The following is a 20431-nucleotide window of genomic DNA, read 5'->3' as shown; positions in this document are numbered from 1 at the left end:
GGCTCTAATAAAGCCTGTGACAGCAATAAGGGACACTGAACAGGTACAAGAAGCTGTATGTGTAGGTGAGCAGGAGATGGAGCCAGGCCAAACTTCCTGCCATAAACACACACACATGTTATTTCTCCAAATCCAGGCACAAGCTTATTTATTGCTATTTTAAGGATGTACACACTGTACTAGAGACACATTCTCAGTAACAAATATCTTCCCAATATGGTCAAACTACCTCCCTACAGCTACTCCTGCTGGTTGGTGATGTCTCTGTTAAAGCTGTGTCACCACCAGTGCTGCCCACAGCAACAACCCAAACCTCATAAACAACTAATCTATGGCTAAAATACCCCTTCTGGTTGTATGTCCTCATTTAGTGCTTGGTTGGACGGGAAGACGAGATCATTTCCCTCTCCTCCTTTTCCTTGGACTAGAGGGAGTCAAGAGGCCTTTCCATTTTGTGGCCACCTTAGCTCCTCATTACTAAAGCTCTGCTCTGCCTAGTGATGGGTGAACAGCAAGACCTTGGTCAACAAAAATAACCACACTTCAGTTTTAAAGCAGGAAGATACTTATCAGTTTTCTGAATCCAGTTCACATCTGGGCATTTAGCTCTTAAGATTAATGTTCATAAGGTTGTCTCCCAGGTCTATCTTCATTTCTCCTACATGTCTTCTTCAAGGAACAGAGTTCTGTAAGATTGATTTTATTCTCTTAGTCAAAACAAGTATAGAAAAAGTTCTTAATTTCCTGTGAATAGATCTGGCTCACTTAGGATTAAGGCATGAGAAGACACTAAGATTACAGTGACCTTAAAGCTTGGCAGTTGTTACTGAATGTATCCTCACTACCAACAACCAGCAGCAACCACAGCATCCACTGCAGAATCAAAGCAAGGAAAAGGTTTCTCTCACTGGTATTTTAAAAAAAGGAAATAGACTGTTGTGAGATTTTAAGAGCAATTTCTGTACTCAGAGAGATCTTAAAGCTGAAGTGAACTGGGAGTACTCACTAACAGAGAGCCATTGACAAGCCCAGAGAATGAAGTCCTGTTCCCATCCAAAGAGCAGATACCCTGCACAGCACAAGTTCTCCCACTTCCACCTCAATCTTGTTCTGACGTCATGTCTAGAACTGAGAAAGTTGCTCAGTCTCCACAGCCATTCAATCATACTATTCTTGGAATTACATTTGTGCCTTCAGGCCTCAACCAATTCAAGATTCAGTTGTATGAAGCATTGAGAACACGAGACAGTCCCTGCCCCAAAGAGCTTTCCATATAAATAGCACTTTCTGCAAGCAAGGAGCTCAGAGTGAAGCTTTGCATTTCTGTACCAGCCCGTCTGCAAGGATGCTAATTGCTGCCAGGATAACTCTGGGTTTGTGACGTGAAAATCTTGTCCACTGGGAATCAAGGCTCATATCCAGCAAGGCAGCCATCAGATGATAGTAACTATTTTTAGGCTACTTCTGACCTTTCACAAAGTAAGGACTCTTCAAAAGATGATTAAAATACTATGTGAATTATGCAGAGAGTTGAATAGTCTGAAGAAAATGAAACTTCATTTAGTCTTGCATAACGCCTTTGGTAACACGGTTAGATTCTTCTGGCCCACAAGAGTCTGATTTTCCACTGAAGTGTCAGGATGTAAGTTGGGCTGGTTATTGAGTAATAGAGAGGGCTTTCTTATTTGTGCAAACCTCCTAACCTTCAAGAGAACAAAGATTAATCAACAACATTGAAGAGGATGTTGTCATGAGATCCAGTCACAAGATTTGTAGGGACTCCTGCAGGGGTTGCAATCCTTAAAACTATTTTGGAATAAAATCTGAGAGATGGCAGCACATACAGAAAACATTTTCAAAATAAAATCCAATACAGTTATTAATGACGGAATCACGAAGTTCTACCATTGCAGTAAAGATCTGAAGAGCAGCATTCCAGCACATGAAGAAGATATTGTGAGGTAGAAATAAATGCAGAGGCAGCCACCTGGTTCTGAGTTTGTTATCTAAAGGACCCACTGGCTCTCAAAAAGAAGTATTCCTCATTTTGAAAATTACTTCTGAAATCATTGCCAGTGCACCTTGACACTGGCTTCTTGTGCTTCAGGCTATTTTTGTGCTAACATGGAAGTGACATAAAGGGACATCTCTGCACCTCAAAGCAAGGTACCTCAGGGATTCACAGCTGCATGGCCCAAACAAGCATCCAGACATACCTGCAGCTGGTGTGGTTCCAGAAATCAGGGGCAAAACTTCGAGATTGCTGACTTCACCCTACTCAAGACATGCTGAGCAAGCTCTTGAGAACGGCCTCCCAGGGTATTTGGGAGGATTTGAAAAGAGATGGGCTCTGTTGTTCACATGCTGTCTTTGCCTGAGGCCACACTGAGCTGCTTATGACAACTGCAACTGAAGAGAACTTAGCAAAACTTCCTAATTAAAGACGAGTTTCTGAAATTCCTTAGTAAGGAAAGAAGCCCTCTCTCCTGGCTTGTCACACAAGGCAGCCCGAGATAGGGCAGGGGCAACTTTTCACACCACCTTTTTCTGAGCTGCAAAATCCTTTAACTGTGGTTTACAGTAAAGTGCTTAACACTACCTAGAGGTGGTGCAGCACTGACAGGCTGAGGAGCTGGGCAAGTACCAAGCCATGCTCATGTTAGATGCCCCCTCACCTCCCTACAAAATCATTACTTATCTAGCAGGTAAAATCCTCAATCGTCTGAGTGTTGAAATATCTGAGGCTTTGCTGCCAGAGCTCGCAAAACAAGGGACAAAAGGAACAAAGAGCCAGCAGGAATCATAAAAATGAAGCAGCGGAACTTAAAGAGAGGGATTAGCTGTCTAGATAACCTGGGGAGAAAACGAGAACCAGGGAAAGCTGGAAGCAGTTGGACTAGAGCAAGATGCTGATGAGGAACCAGTGGAAGCAGCCACAGGACTAAAAGGCTGGGCTAGATGCAGCAGAAATGCTGCTCCAGCTGGCCTCTGCTGCAGCAAGAGCAGGTAGGTCCAGACCTGCATGCTGTCTGAAAGCAGCACAGGCAGATCAGCCAAAGCCTGAAAGTCCTGGTTTCTCAACTATCCCCAATAAAAATGAACATGGCACAGGAAAGGATGGTAAAGGCAAGCAAGTGGTCTGTGTGGAATGTTTGCTGCGTTTTCCATGGGCTGTCAGCAGCTCTCTGAGCACTTCAGAGCAGCCATAAAAACAAAAAACAACAAAAAAGGGAGGAAACCAAAAACCACGGGCCAAGCTGAAGGCAAAGCAGCGAGGGCTGAGCACAAGAGCCTGCAAAGGGCACCCCGAGTAGCTGCAAATCACAAAAAATGAAGTGTGAAGAGCCAAGACTTGCCTTTGCAGGATGCAGTGGCTGGGGACACAAGGTGTGCAGGGAGGAGGGGAAGCAGAACCCAGGCCCTGTGCCAAGGCAGATAACCAAGGGCACCAGAGGAAGGAAACCACAAAGCTCTGCAGTAAACATAGGGGTTAGGAGAGGGGGTAGATGAACCAGTCAGACAAAATAACTGACCCAAAACTCTCGTCTCAAAACTCAGATGAGATTTGTGTTTTAAAAATATACAGTACTTTACTCTCCTCCCTCTTCCTATATATATATATATATTTTTTTTTTTTAATTTAACACTTTCTGGTTTTGGCCAGAAATGGGTAAGAAAGTGCCAGGATACTGCTAGAAAATCTGTCTGTTCTCACAGTGTTTCTGGACCAATCAGGAGTAGGAGGGAGCTGGACTCCCAAGAGAGAATCTGTTTCCATTTAATTTCCAGGCCAGTTTTGCAGACTTACAAGGTTAGGGTAAGGTGCCAGACTTCTGGGTGCTGCTGAAAAAAAACCTTGAGCCCTTGGAAACTTTTCTTCTCAGCAGTCAGGAGAAATATTGTAAACACAGAGGGAAGAGATTTGAGGAAAGAATGATGTCATAATAGGAACCATGGAAATTTCGAGCCTCCCATGCCACCATAGCCACCTCTTTTATTCCTTCCAAGGCTAGGTGTTTTTTAAGAAAAGCTATATAAGCCTATTTAAAGCACTAAGTTAAAGACAACACAAGCTGCACAGTACAAAGCAGAGACTAAATACAAATTATTTCATTAATTGTTTAGTGTTTCTTCCACTTCTGTATTTTACACTTAAGAAAACAAAGAAAGAAACACTTATTGTGAGCAGGGAGATGTAGGTAACATCTGGTTAAAATGCCAGAGGGTTTGCCTGGCAAGGGGCCCTTGCAGGCTGCTCACTAACTTGCTAAAATCCCCTGGGGTGGCTGGGGGTGTTTGGGAGAGGTCAGAGAGGAAAAATGTTCAAGGGCTGACGACTGAAAGGCAGGAAAAGCCTCCCTGAAAGCAAGCAGAAGCAAAAGCAAAGCCTTGTGGGAGCTGCTGGCATAGGTGTAACTTGTCAGAAGCTTGGCTTTTCCCCTCCTGTGGAGCAGAGCCTGAATCAGGGTGTTCTGATTCCAGCTCAGACAGGCTCTGCTGCTCAGAACAGCCCTGGAAAAAGCCCAGAGAGCCTTGTGATGGCTCTGGTGGCACTGAGCAAACGGTGCTGAACCTGCCACTCCAAGGGCTGTGGAGTCAGCACAGGAATTTGTCTGGCTCTCCTTTAGCACTTCCCTGGGGTTAAAGTCTCAGCCCTTTTGAATGTATTTGTTTTCTTTCAGCATACCAAAGAAACCACCCATTTAAAAATATTTGCTTTAAAAAAAAAAACCTCGACCCATCCATTTTCAAAGACAAATCATATTTTCTTGAATTCTGGGGAGGGAAGGAGGAAGGATCCATACTTGAGAGTTTGAAAGAAACAGTCAGCTTACCTCCAGATGCAGTTCAGACCTTTATTTTCAGATTTTTATTCTAACGAAAAGAAGTTACTTCAGCCCAACTCTTTCTCTGCTGTCAGCAGCACTTTCAGCCCAGAGGAAGCTACACCTATCCCCACTCTCTGTTTACACAACTGGCACATCCAAAGCACAAGGATTGCAGCAAGATGGCCCATACCAAGCACAGAGCTAGCAAGAGACAGAAAAACAGGATAAAAAACCAGCTGCTTGACTTAAGGCAAGTGATGGCCACACATGACACATAAAACCCAATTTTTGAGAACTCCAAAATACCTCTCAGTAAAAGCAAATTCAGAATAAGCTCACACTAACTTTTTCACACTCTCCTGTCCTCATTTGCCTCTGCAGCATCCTGTACCTCTTTTCCCCAGTTCCCTGCTCTGATGTCCATGCTCTGGTGTTTACCATGTAGGTGAACCCTGAAGACAACTTTGCAACAATTTATCTGGAATTTCCACACAGACATGGAAAGTAAAGAAAAATCAACTGGAATTTTGTCACTCAAGACATTTTGGAGATATCCATGGGGAGGCTGTCAGGAAGAAAATGCTGAAAAGCCAGCAATGGACATGCTGCTTAAAATTAATGTATCTCTCCCAAACCTGGACTTGCTTTCCTAGAAGACATCCCATATTTTTTTTTAAGAATCTAGGAAAGTTATGAAAAAACAGCTCATCAAGGCAAGAAACAAGGCGCAACCTTGACTGGGAAACAGCTATGCAGCATCTCCCCAGTCTTTTTTTGAATCACACAAAAACCCCTTATATTAAAAATTAACAAATATTACACATATGCCTGATTTATGTACAAAACTGTTCTAATCAGAAACAAAGAAAGAATGAAGGCTAAACATTCAAAAATGTTACAGGTAATGGGAATGTGGGCTGTTAATCTGCAGCACTGCACAGATGGTAGGCAAAAAGGGCACCAATGGATATCCAAAAAACAGCATAAATGACATTTAATTTAAGCTTAATAAACATATTATAATGTTAAAGTAGTCATAATAAGCATGAATACTAAAAGGTGGCCCAGAGCTAGGGGATGAACCAAGGATGAAACATCTGATGGTATTCATTACATAAGATGTCATCTACTAGCTCAAAAGAAAGCATTTTAAAAACCTCCAAAGATATAGAATATGCTCTAAAAACAACTTTTCAACATCACCATCTTGGTTTTGAGACTATTCAAACAGCAATAGCATCTTTCACGCACTTCTGGGGAGAAGGGCAACTACAGATTATGATATATAAAAATACATGATCTCTTACATTATAAGCTACCAAATAATTACCAGAATCACAAAGCTAGCTTAATGCTAGAATGATTTGCATGTGTTCAAGCATTGTGGGTTTTAACATTGGCAGAAATGCTCAAGGCCTCCAACCTCCAAAAACCTGTAAATTAACACTGTGAATGTTATTTGGTTACCCCATACATTCTTTAGCACTGTAATACTTTTTTCACTACACTGAGCCTTGACCTAATGACTGCCCTTAGTGACTCAAGAGTGGGGTTTATGTTTGTAGGTGCTGAACTTTAAGGATTCTTTGAGCAAAAGCCATAAGACAGCTAGATAATGCATTTAACATTATCCCCATAACTGGGGAGCTGAACAGAAACACTAATTCTTTAGCCAGTCATGCAGCTGTAGCCTCCAGGAGATGTAAGGAAATACCCTAATTATTAAACTGCATTATTAAACTGCCCGTTCTTCCCAATAATTTTAAATCACAGAGCGAATAACCATTAGGGCTGGTTCAGTAATGACATTTACCTGTCTAGGAAGAGTTAATGGACACAGCAGATGATGGACTTTCCCTGGCCCTCCTGGAACCCCAGGGCTGGCAGGCCCCTGCCAGCAGCAGCTGCAGCCTTGCTCAGCTGCCACATTTCGTGTCAGGACACATGTCCCAGCACAGGAACCTCTCCTGGCCCAGCAGCTGTCTCCTGTACTGGACTGCCCAGTGCACTGCTCCAGACATCAGCACTTTCTTTCTCCCTGCTCAAACTCTCCTTGCACACACTGGTGCTGTTCATGGTGCCAGTGTGCCCTGGGCAGGGAGGGATGCTCCTGTTCCAGACCATCTCTGCTCAGGTGAGAAACCAGAGTAGTTTTGTTCTGGCATTCTACCTGGACACCAGGTAATCCTGGGAGTGAGCTGAACTGGTCACAGTGAGGAACTTTCAGAGAGAGAGCACTTGTAATTTCATAACAAACTTCAAAATCAATATGGTAAACACGTGCCCAAGTCAAAGACGGCTCTCTGAAGGATAGCACAGATAGCCATCTTCCTAAGTAGATTTTTACTTCCTTTAGTGGAAGCAAAATAGGATGGATAAGTGCTGGGACATGTCTCTGAGTGAATTCACATTCAGAAGTGAGGCTCTTATCTCTGCCATCTCCTTGCTGCGATAGGAACAGGGTAAGCAAAGCCAAGGTTAGATCCTGTTCAGCTCACAATAGCAGCATGTGGTGCCTTTCAGAGCATGAATGCCAGTTTTTTACTGCAGGTGCTCTTGTGGTGTGGCCACGGGAGGAAAGCGATAACTGACATCCTTTTCCATTCAATTTACAGTCAAAAGAGTGTTTGTAATTTAGCAGTTGACTGGCTGAAGCTCAGCCCATATGGTAGCTGTTGTTCAGCAAAGGGAAAAAAAAAGTACAGTACTTAAACCGGAAAGAACAGGCAGTCTGTGCATCAACTCCAGGCTTCAAGGGGGTTCTGGCCCACTTTCATTCATATTTAAATGTGCACGTTCACACTGGGGACAGGGACACCGAGCCTCATTTCCTAATACTGCAAATCACTGCTTTACTTTAGGGTCTTGTGCTGTTATACACAAAGAGGGGAAAAACGTGAATGCAGATTTGCATCAGTGTCCCATGAGGAATACTGAACGTTAGAAGCAAAACCAGCTGGAAAGTACATAAAGAGCACAACAGACTCCAGTCTGGTTCCTTTTCCAGAATATTTCTCTCCCATTTGCCTTCTGATTGCAGCTCTAAGAGGCCCTGAAGTCACTGTCTACAGCACATAATTCTGAACACAAAGAAAACAAAGACAAACTTCCCAGATAATTTTAAATATATCTATGAGGTGAAATGTAATTCTGAGCGGAAATGTCAACTTAGGAGGGAAAAAAAAATCAGTTTCTTTCAGTTTTTTTAGACAAAGATAGGCTGTTATCAGTATTTCCTTAAAAAAACATAAAAAGAAGTTAAAAGAGGCAAATATGTCCCACAGAACAACAAACAGAAATAATGACATTAAAAATAAAAATGGTAGAATGATTATTTCAGGTTAGTTTTAACTTGGTGAGAGTACTGAAAAGAAATAAGTACAGGGTACACTGGCACATGCAATCTTGCTGGTTTTTTGATTAATACTTTACGGCTATGGAGCTTCCCAAGAAAACAAGGAACAAAGGAGAATGGGCAAAGAGGAAAAGAGGGAGGGAAGGGGAAGAGGAAGGGACAAAACCACATCTCTTTCACTTGGATTTTTCTACTCCAGTCAAGTTTTTTAAAACATTTATGACACCACTGGGGACCTGGAGCTGACACATGACTCAAAGGGGAGATGCAATTATTAAAATTGTGATTAGCAATTACAAGTGCAGGGCTTGTGAAATTATGATTTTCCTGTGCAAACACACCCCAGAGACAGGAGCTTCACAGAAATTGTATTTGTATATCACTGTATATACATTGACAGCTATTGCCAAGCAGCTTCAATTTTTGTCCCTTAGTCCTTTAGTTTAGGATAGGACACAGACCACATTAACAAGCCAAAAAAGATATGTGCTAGCCTAAAATAAAAACCAATAAAAAGTAATTTCTGCATCCTTCCAACTAGCTTCCAAATTATCCAGTGTGTGTAGTTTGCAATCCTATCATCTTAGGAACTTTTCTTGTTGCATGTGAAAAGCCACACAAACATAACAGGAAACTGTCCAACCATGCAGGAGAAACAGTGGAAGTGACTGTACACAAACTGATCTCAGACACACAAGTCAGGTGAAAACCTGATTTTTAATGCCATTATATGAGGCTTTAAAAATTAATACCAATAACATAGAAGACCTGGACTGCTCAAAAGGTAAAATGCAGAAAAGTCAACACATGGAAGGACTGACAAAGCAAGGAGGCTTTCTCTGCTTCAATCCAGCAATAAACCATGGCAAGAATATTCAATTCTTTGGCCTCTTTGCAGCTCCCACAATCTTGCCCCCCCTGCAGCACCCTGGATGCCACATGAAGGTATTTACTGGAGAAACTGATAGGCACCATTCTGAGGTATTTTGAAAGCAATTTTGCATCCACTAAAACCCTGCTGTGTTAAATGAGAAAATTGTCTTTGTTGGTTCATGAGAAATTGGCCTTTTCTATGAATTAAGGTCATTTTGCTGTGGCTAAATTGGTATGTCTATTTTTTAGTATTTCTGCAATTTCAAAATTGGTCACTGTGGAAAAGTGTTTTCCTTTGCTATTGTGTTTCAGGCTAATTAATAAAGGTATTTATATCACAGAATTCAAAGAAAACACTGAAGTTACATCTGAGGTAGATGCACATGTGCATAGTACATGGGTTGGCACAGAACAGACATGTTAGGAACAAAAAATGATTATTCAAGGTTATATATTCAAGTTTATCTCTAATGATCCAAGTTTACTACCTTTAAAAAGTAGTTTTGAGCAGCTAAAAGCTAGCTACACATCCCACAATATCAATATAAGCATTCTGTTATTCCATACTGTATTTCTGCAGGTTTCATTAGCAAGGTCAGGAGTCAACACTAGTGATTTACAGTCTGCAAAAAGGATGATGTCACTGAAATATGAAGAAGGTCAGAATCCCCAAAGAGGAATTATCGTAACAACGGAGTGAGATCATTGCTTGCACTTATCTGCTCCAGGGGGCAATAATCAAACAGACCTACATGTAAAGCCTAAGCTGAGCATCAGATAAAAGCCACAGAGGCAACACTTTCCCAAGGTAATACAGCACAGTGCTGTAGATTTTGTTCTGAGCTTCACTCATGAAAAAGCTTACTCTGCAAGGGTCTTTTCCCCCCGCTAAAATATTACATAGAAAATTCAATACACACATGTGAATAAAAAACCTGGTTTAATTTTGAATAGAAGCACTGATACCTACACAGAACTAAATAAAGGAGCTCATTAAAAAAGGAGTTTGTCTTTGACCTTTCAGGTAAGGTTTAATACACAGCTTTTCCCTGCACTGAAATTCTACAGGCTGCTCAAGACCAAGAATAAAATCCCCCTAAGACCCTCAACTAGAATAAATACTTAAACTTCCCTGACCTACAAGAGCTGCAACACTGGCTAACTAATGTTAGCTACCAAGACAGGAAAATTACACAAGTTTATACTATCTGAGAAGACATCCACATTTTTATTGTTCTACCTTCTGCAGCATTTTACTGTGGATATGGGGGGTAGAAGTTGCTGTGCTGTGGTAAAAAGAAAATCTGTCTTTGCAGAACAGAGAGTGCTGCTAATCATCTGCAAAAGGAATGAGCAATTCATCAAAAATTAAGTAAGCTTAAAATGAATTTGTAACCAAGGTCTCCTCTTATTTAGAAGTGGTGTCAAGTTGTTAGCTTGCCTCTTTCATCTCAAATAAATATAAATTGCCAAAGTTCAGTGCTTCTGAAGTGAAAAAGATGTCCTACCAGTACATTTAAGGAAGAATTGCAATTGTGCTCCCACATGAGGGAAGCAGCTTCCTGGACGTGGGTGTTTCATTTAAACTTTTAAGAGGACATCAAAACACATTTACATGAATATAGATCAGTGCTTCCGCTGGGTGATTTAAATGCAACTTACAGCTGTGGAGAGTTTCTCAGTATTCAAAATATCCTTCTTAAAAAAAGGAATTATTAACTTATTTCTTTCTTTTTATATACATCAATGAAATCTGAACCCCCATATTTTCTTAGCAGCAACCTTCATGCTCCTTCTGTTTGCCCTGTCCCAGAACTCCAACACTTCTGCCTGGCAAAGACTCCATGGCACACTGAGTTGAGGGTGAGTGCTCAGTGCCAGACACACTTCACACCGAGCCCACCTGAAGCCATCACATACCCCAGCACAGAAATCCTGAGTTTGTAAAATCAGGTCTTTCCACTACTAATATGGGTGTGCTGGAAGAACAACCATCATGAGGCAACCATCATCTACAAAATTCTGGTGTGTCTTCTAGAACACCAGCATTATTTATTTTTATTTTCTTTTGAACAAACAAAGAAAACCGAAGGTTGTTTCTTTAGCTGGGATGTGAGTGTAGAAAATCAGTGTGGGACTTCTTCCCCGGGTAGCTGAATGTGAGCTCACTCTGCAGCCCATCTGTGTGGGTGAGGGCAGTGCTGCAGCCCTATCAGCTGATCTGGGGAATGTGATCCATTAGAGAACCATCCTGCCCTGAGGGACCAAACTCAGGGTATGTATGGAAGGCTGCATGAATTAATGCTGCACAGACCGGTAATGACTTCTGATTAGATAATATAATACATCCCTGAGCAATCAGCACAGAAAAAACACCCCAGATTCTGCCACCAGCTCCTCCACTGCTACACCACTCACAAATCATGCACTTCCCCAAGTACTCATTTCGTTTTTAAACATTGTACAGTAAAATATGCAGTGTTCAGAAAGATATTTCTCAGGGTAGAATGAGAAGAGAAAATGCATTTTTTACTGACTTGGTGAGTTCCTGGGATGGTCTCCCCCGTTTTTATATCTCCAGAGAAAAGCAGCATGCTCTTTGAGAGTGTCACTGGAAGTCAGTGATGAGTATCATCACCAAGAAGTTTGACACAGCACCATCAGAAAAGGAAACATAGAACAACAGAGGAAGCCCCCATCTCTGCATTGAAAATATACCTATAATTAGTAAGATCTGGTTAAATCCATGGAGTAAAAGGGATAGAATATAAACCAGCTTCCCTCACTTTGCTATAACTCCAAAAAGAAGCTTTTTAGAGTATAACAACATCAACCCAACACAGCTCAAAGTAACGGAAAATATCTTTTGATTTCAAAATTAACAAATGTTGCAAAATTTCAATCTTTTAAGTATCAGATAATCATTATTTCTGCTAACCCCCTCTGCAACAACTCCATTAACCTTTCCAAAATAATGTTTCTTGTAGCAAAAAGGCCTTTGAACTTACCAAATTCTTATTTTCTCTTCTAATCTTACCTCTGTTTGCACAATTCTCAAAAGTGAAGTTTGTGCATTTATCCAGTAATCATGTTTCTCTCTTCAGCCCTGATAACTGCTTCATCTGCAACAGCATTTATTGTCAACAAAAGCAGAGTGAAAAGCTTATTCAATGACTTTTTTTGCCCTTTCATTACTTATTCAAAATGATTAAATTTGATCTGGAGTAATTTCAAATTGATTTTTACATCTGAAATATCAAGCACAACAACTTGCCATTTTTCTCCCTTTTGTTGGAGTGCTGAATAATTATGTTATGCAAGACTTAAACATTTAATCTTTCTGTGAAAAGAAGAGTGGTCAATTCACAGGAGTGGGTGAGAGGAGGAGAGCTCCAGTTCAGTTTGCAGTCCCATCTGGTATCCCTTGCCCAGACCCACAGATTCAGCCTGAGCACTTGAAGGAAGTGATGACTTGAGACTTCTCTAGGAAAAGCACAGCACACACACTGGTTTGCTGAGTCAGACTGGGGGCTAAGGGAGGGCTGTATCATGAGAAAATCTTCAAAAAGTGAAATCCAAGGTCTAAAAATGAAAACAGAACACATTTTTCCTCAAACATTTTCCCTGATGAAAAGCAGGGGTAACTCAGCTTACATTGAGCAAAGAGGGAAGAATCAAGACTGGCACTTCCCTCCACAACCGCTCGATATTTTAGCAGATTTACTGTCAGCCTCCAGCCCTTCTGCTTTGGATCATGCAGACTCAGATCCAGAATCAGATCTAGGGAAAAAGGCATCTGTTCAGGGACAATTAGCAGCTCTTTGTTTTATGAAGTGACCAATGTTTCCAAAGGATGCAACTTCTTTTCTTTTTCAATAAGGATTTTGCAAGAAGCTTATCTGCAATGAAAAAAACACACCACCACTTTATAAAAAGTATTACAAAAGTCATTTTTACAGTTACAGTAAAAGACCACAACACAGACATTAAGAGTCTGTCCCTCAAAACCACTGGTCTTTCATTTACTTGATGGTTTGGGATTTTTTGTTTGTTGTTTTTAAAGTAAAATACTATATTTGGGGGTTCTTGTATGTATTTGTTTTTTCTGCCATCATGGTGAAGCTGCAAACATTTTCATGTTTTTCTCTAATTTGGTGCCAACATCAAACGGGAAACTTTTTTTTAAATGAAAACCAAGATTCTGATGAAATACAAGACGTGTGGTTTTTAGGAAAAACAAAGTATCACAAGATTTGTCATAAAAACACAGGGCTGGCAACAGTAACAATCTTATGTACAGTAGCCTGCTATTTATAGATGCACTCACAAGTCTGCAGATGTATTTCTGCTCTCCAGTAACAAACCTAGGAGGAAAAAGGGCTCAGCAACAATTATCACAGATACCTGTCACCTTTTAAGTCAAGAACAAAATGAAAGTGGCACAAAACCCAGATCCTCATCTGGCAGAAATCAAACAGGATTCAACTGCAGTCACATAAACATCACATTACACAAAATGAGATTCTGGTTCTACAATTCTGTAAAAGCCCTAAAAAAATCTGTGAAAGTCCTAAGAACCAAAGGCTCTGCTGTATTACCAAGGGCACTTCCATGGAATGGGCAGCAAAGGGAGGGATATACATTCCTTTATCTATCCATTGCCACAGCAGCCCTGGCTCACTGAAGGGTGTCTCTGACATCTGCATGTGATTTTCATACTCTGCAGTGTCTCTGTCACCTGCTCAGTGACTTCCTTCACTGAACAGCTCCTTTGCTCCTTACAAGCTGAGGTTTAGGTTAATATCCACCTCCAGCTCCTCTGGCCCTGTGCTCCTGGGGCTGCCTGCTCACAGGACACTCTGGGGGCAAACACAACCCCACAGCACGGACTGGGCAATGCGGCTCTTTTTTGATTGTCTCAGAGTGATTCACACATAACATGACAACAACACTGCTCAAGTCCTAACTCCTATCAATATTAAATCTGTTTATACACAAAAGCAAGGAAACCTTTCAGACATATTTAGAAGATGCAGCTGTTTTACTTTTGTTTAGTCACCTAAGAAGAAATGAATAACTTAATTCTTTCTGACCAGAGAAATGTGCTGCCTGCAAGCTCCAGAGGAAAAGCAGAGCTCAGCTTGTCAGCCACCAACTCTTTGTCTACACAGTTAAGTAACTGTGACACAGTGATGTTAATCACAGTTTTATTATCTTCTCTTTGGAAGAAATGATGCTGATAAGCTCAAGTACAAGTGACAGCTATCAGAGAGCAGGATGGTTAATGTACTCCCATTTTCTACAGCCCAAACTGCCAGCCCACATTAGCAGAGGCTTCTTCATGTGCTCTGGGGTGCTCAACCAAAAACCACAAAAAAAGAAGAAAAATTAAGGAATATCCCTTACAATATTCTTTTACTTGAGAAAGAGTAAGCTCTGTAATTTCATGATGTTGGGTCTCCCACCTTCAGGCAGTCTCAGAAGTGCATCCCCAGTGGATCTCAGAACACCAATCCTGCAAAATACACTTCCATTCAGCTCTTCAGGCTCCACCTGTCCCAGCAACAAGACTCAACAGAAGCCATGATTCAGTGGGAGGTCCTGGCAGAAATGGGATTAAAAAGGTTATTTAGAGCTGCTTTCTGAAGTCAGTGAACTGCCAGGGAATTGCTGCTGCTAGGAATGCACAGCTCCCTTCCAATGAGCTCCCAAAATGATGAGCCTGCCACAGTCTTTTTATTGAAATTACAGGACAGCAAAGGAGACAGAGGCTTGTTTCTTCACACAGTCCTTTGCACAAGCAAGGCTACACAGAAGGGCTGCTCTGACTGGTAATACACTCTGCCTGCCAAGGCAGCCTATCTTCCATGGAGCACACTTGCACATTATCTATTATTGACCACTTCTAGAGCACAAAGCAATCTCATTATGCAATGAAAACAGTTCCTATAAAGGCATCTATGCAAGTCTGATGGGTTTTTTTCCACAACATTTTTACATTACTCTTCCAGCCTTCCCCTTTCACACCAGCTGCAGTCGAACTACTCGCTGGCCTTGATGCTTACAATGTTGGATGTGATAGGAACAGACTAGACATTGTTTTAACACAGGAAGGTTAATTTAAAATAACCTTCCTAAGCTGTTCATACTGCAAGACAGCAACATTACAAGGAGAAGACACGGATTCATAAATAGGATCAGCTTTCAGTGCTCAGAGCAGTGGCAGCAGCACTTGTCATGAGCACTCTGTGCCGAGTCTCCGGGGAAGCGCAGCCTCAGCTGCTGCTTACACAGCTCCTGTGCCAGTCACTCACAGCAGCACTGCCAGGCTCTCCTACTGAGGAGCCCTGCTCTTGATCTCCTCAAGGTAAATGCTACCACAAGACAAGAGATGAAAGGCAGAAAACGCTCCATAGCATGCCTGCTACTGTATTTCAGCACCAGTCGGCTTTTGATGTATCTGTATCCTCCAGCAAATGAACCAGCCTTTGAAATTAGGCTGATTGTTATAAAATCATCATTTAAAGCAGCCTTAGAAAGATTTAAGAAAAAAAATCAGGACTTACAGTCACACACATGTATTAGAGGCAACCAAAAACCACTACTATACGGCTGTATAAGTCCTGACATAAAAATTTCTTGAGGGATTTTTTTCATCTTAGTCTCTACTCCCACATGACTGACCTTGACTTTGCATCCTCCCCTTTGAACAAAGCAGGAATAATATCTCAGAGTGTTCAGGAGATAAGTCTAGCCAAAAAGATACACTGCCTTCAGATGCAGCAAAGGATTAGAATTCCTGAAGCTGTCATGGACTTTGTCAAGGCCCTTTAAAGCATAATTAAATGTCTCTTCCTTATGATCAACCTTCTTACAGGTCCACAAAGACAGCATTTAGGCAGCCTTGCATGATGGCCACTCCAAACTATTTTATTGAATCTTATAATGAAAAGACCACTGGATGTTGTTTTCCAAATGCCATAAAAATATCACACTGAGTTTAAAAAGGCCAGGGATTATTTTGTACTACCCCCTCTGAAAAGCCTGTTGCTTACTCCACAGCCACCTTTTTAGATAAACAGTGTGGGCTTTTTCTTATATTTTAAGAAAGTGATAAACCAGAATTACTGTTTTCATGAAAATATGGCAGAGGGCACAATGAACCACGTAACTGTCACAGAATCATCACTAAAGCCCAGAAGTTTCTTAAGGCTTGTCTCTAACTCTGAGGCCTCTGATACAGCAAAAAGAAAAAAAAAAAGAGACAAAATACTCCAGGGTAGCAGTTCACACTGGCATAAATCATTCTGAAAGCAGTGATATAACAGTGATTTATTCATTACCTTCCTTATTACAGTGTAAAAGAACCATATGAAAAAATCTGGAAAGAGCTCTCCACAGATGGGAAAAAGCCAGCACTGAACTGGTGATGGTGAACAATCTGCCTTCCATTTGTAATTCCACCTGAGAAGATGTAGGTTTTAGCTGTGCTCAGTGGCCACTTCACAAAACAAACCTTGTAACAGCACTGAATTCCCCTCTTCTTCAGGGGGTAGCAAACCTGTGTGAACACGTAGGACATGCAGGGCTTCTGACTAAACTTTTATTTTTGCTGCCTGGGCAAATTATTATTTCTTGTTACCCTTTTACACTACTAGCTTTTCTGGGAGAAAAAATGCATCCAGATGTCTCACTGGAGAACAGTCAGACATGCCACTTTCTAAGGGTGAAGGACAAGGCTTTTACAAGGCCATGAAAATGCTAACAGGAAAACACCACTGAATTTTGCCTTTTTTTTTTTTTTTGGTTTGGTTCAAACTCCAGAATCAGCAAATCTTTACAAAGATAAGCAGTTTCAGTAAAAAGAAGTAAGATGATAATAAAAATATTCCTCTAAAGACCCAGTTGGGTGTTATACAGTTGGATCTCTGCTAAAATAGGAAATTAAGGAGGAGGGATGAGGGGAAGAAAGGATAAACTAACAACTAAATAAATAAATAAAGTTCCTGTAGGAAAACAGCATCTGTTGAAATAGAAAATATCTGTCAAACAGCCCAAACCACACTATTTCATGGTATCTATTTCTTCCTCCCGTTAGTCATGGTTTGCAGGAGTTTTATGACCATGGAATGATGCAGCTGTAAAAAAACAAAACCTTTTCCATTTATTAATAGATGCTATAAAAATAAATACTAATTTTTATCTTATCTACTTTTGAGTAGATCCAAAGTAGCACAAAACAAATCAAAAAGCCCACACTCACAACAGAGGATATGACTAAGCCACATCAAGTAGATAGGAGACCAAACTTCAGACACGCTGCTAAATCAAATTGGTATTTACATGTAAATATTTTATCTTGCATGTAAACTATTTGTCTCAACACTAGTAAGATGAGCAAAGCCTACACAGACAACTCATGTTATTACTGGAAGTGTTTTCCTTCTCAGGGCTGTACTGAAGCAGCACATCACAGATACTGCACATTTGAGAAGGAAAACTGGTAAAGAGTAACACAATATGAAAAGTACACACTTTTTATCACTATCCCAACATACCTATGTTGGTTTAAAGGTGTTTTCCTTCTCAGGGCTGTACTGAAGCAGCACATCACAGATACTGCACATCTGAGAAGGAAAACTGGTGAAGAGTAACACAATATGAAAGTATACACTTTTTATCACTATCCCAACATATCTATGTTGGTTTAAAATAAGAGGTTCTACTCCAAGGACCAATTTCAAAACATTTTATACCAAAGGAAAATGTGCCAACATTAGAACAGGTACTAAAAAGCTCTTATCCCTGTTTTCATGACTGTCCCTCTCCTATACATGATGCAACAAAGAAAACTACACTCTCTTGCCTAATTTCAACTCTTGGGTTTTCACAGGCAATCTGGTATGAACAAGAACCAAAATGAATCACAAGCTATGTGAGAATTCAAACTATGCATTTAAAAAATGGTGCTGACAAAATAGTCCAGCTCATTCACATCCTCTCCTCTCCGTGCTCTTCTGTTTCTGCTTCCAAAGGAAACTAGCAAGAAGCACAGAAAAAATTACATAGCATTATGAACCAAACTGAATTTAGAAAGGAGAAAGCCTAATAGAAGAAGCAAAACTATCAGATACCTTCCCTGAATAATTTAGGTTGGTATGATCAGGGCCAGGAGAAGTCACTTGAGCTCCCAATTCGAGTTCTGCTGCCAAGTCACACTGTGGGAGGTTTTAAGCAGACCTGCAAGCTTCTAGTCCCATCTGTAAATGGCACTTGTCTGGCACTAGGTTTAAATACGAAAAAATATTTCAGACAGATATATTTGAGGAAGCCCTCTCTAATCAAGAGTGCTGTTTTACTTCCAGAGTTTTCAAGTACAATGTACTTTACTTCCTGCATAAAGTATGGGAAGAAAATTGATGTCCAGTTTCTAATTTATACTGGAGATACTCACCCCCCTCACCTAGTCTGTGGAAACTGAAGTTTTTAGAAAGGTGTGTTCCAAGGAGGGAAAACAAGACAAATCTTGCTCAGCTTTTTGAAGTGCTGTCTTCCACATATGCTATTTTTGCCCTCTGATTTAAAGGAAATATATTACTGCTTTAAATAACTGCTTACATGAGGAATGAAGTAAAACAAATAGTATAGAAATTCCTAATAGGCTTGCATCTATTTACATACAGGTAACTATGAAAGGTATGGGTAAGAAACAAATACATTACAGAAATTAATTTAAAAAATAGTCAAAAGCATTAAAGAGCTAAATTCAGTGCATGGTTTATTTGCAAGAAGCTAGCTAACCAGCTCTTAATATGACAAATCAGAAACAAACTGAATTGGGAGTTCCTAATCCTTGTGACAGGACGTTCAATAGGGAATTAAATTTTAAAAATTGAGACCAATTGCAGTGAATACACTTCTATTTTATTTCAATAAATAAACTATTTTCTCTGTACAAAAGTTGGAAAGGCTTAAGTTTATTAAAACATAAGCCACAGACAAAGCATGTAAGAAAAATGGTATCAAAGAACAAAGTCCAGATGAAATTTTGCATCTGCTGCATACAAAATACTCCACCCACACTTAGCTGTGTCAGGAGAGAAAGGAGGCAGACACAGCTACTTATTTCTGCTCAGAGTTCTTTGCTTCTCAGCGTGCTCCACGATTTTTTCTTCCACATAGAGCCCCTTTCTCTTTCTCACTGCATTCATGTACTTGCGGGCCTGGTTCTCCGAGTCTGCCTTCTCCCCAAAGTGCAAATATTCCTCCTCAGTCGTTGGCACCCAGAAAGGGTCACTTGCAATGATCTACAAAAGGAAATAAACAAAAAAAGAGTAATGTAGTACACAAGTTTATTAGCATAATTCAAGTCATCAACTGTTGAAGCACAGAAACCAAAGTAGAGCCAATGAAGTTGTCTGTAAAGCCTGCAATTAGCTATGGAAGCTGAAAACAAGAGTTGAGACACACTCTGCAGCTCTTGCCCTAAGAAGCCCACAAATAACTTTTGAAATTCAGCTGCAATTATCTGCACAGTTTTTTCTAAAAGCAATTTCAACTGCCCATCAGCAAACAGTGCTAAATAATGCTCAGAAAATTCTCAACTTTTAAGAGAGAACTCCTTATTTAGAATATTATCGCACAACAGTTGTATTAGAATTTATCAGAACTGAAGACTTCTGCTCATTTCTGTGCCCTATGTTTTCCAATCCCAATCCCGAGTTGGGCAGATGGTTTAAAAATCACTGTTTCTGGTTCTAACATATTTAGCAGAGCTGTTCTTGCAGCTTTGTAGCCCTCCTCTAGAACAGATTTTAGATCTAACACGATCAGACAAAAACTGGACATGCCTTTATTTCCAGCTCATCCTATATACCCCACACTTGTGGGACCACCATAGAGGGTATTACAGAAAACCCCAAACACAAAAATTGGGAAGGGATGGAATTGACCATATAGCGTTCTAGAAGATCTACAGATTTCAAAAATACTAATTTTACTTGATTGTAGATTTCCTCACAAGATACAGTTACAGGTAATATGTTTTTTCTAAAAAAAACCCCAAAGTTAATAATGTACTCATTCCTTAAACAAAATGCTCATGGAAAAGGCAGTCCAGACAAGTATTAGTTACTGCAAGAACCACAACAGTTGTAACAACTGAGCACATTACTCTATAATAATATCTGAAATATTAGCACTAATAACTGACAAGGAGAGAACAAATTTTCCTAAATTACCAATTTTAGCTTAATGCTGTAAGCCTTTTCTACCATTGCAAACTTTTTCTTCTGACAAATCCTTTAAATTGCCATATGGTAGTTCAACCTATGTAAAACAACCTAAAGCTCAGGTTACTCAAACAAACAAGAAG

The 20431-nt window shown here is 40.4% G+C and overlaps 1 protein-coding gene across 1 annotated transcript in view; it reads right to left on the bottom strand.

Annotated features, from left to right (window-relative positions):
• Positions 1 to 18818: 18818 nt before the first annotated feature.
• The window catches only part of EFL1 (elongation factor like GTPase 1), a 63059-nt gene continuing 61446 nt past the window's right edge, over positions 18819 to 20431 (bottom strand). Inside the window, exon 19 of the mRNA XM_039723458.1 lies at positions 18819 to 19364. Within this exon, the coding sequence (XP_039579392.1) occupies positions 19176 to 19364 (189 nt within the window). The 3' untranslated portion in view covers positions 18819 to 19175. The remainder of the gene's footprint in view (positions 19365 to 20431) is intronic.

This window comes from Passer montanus, unplaced genomic scaffold (assembly GCF_014805655.1).
Source record: "Passer montanus isolate IOZ18808 unplaced genomic scaffold, ASM1480565v1 scaffold5, whole genome shotgun sequence".
Classification (NCBI taxonomy): domain Eukaryota; kingdom Metazoa; phylum Chordata; class Aves; order Passeriformes; family Passeridae; genus Passer; species Passer montanus.
The sequence above is the reverse complement of the archived record's forward strand: the minus strand, read 5'-3'. Positions and strand labels throughout refer to the sequence as shown.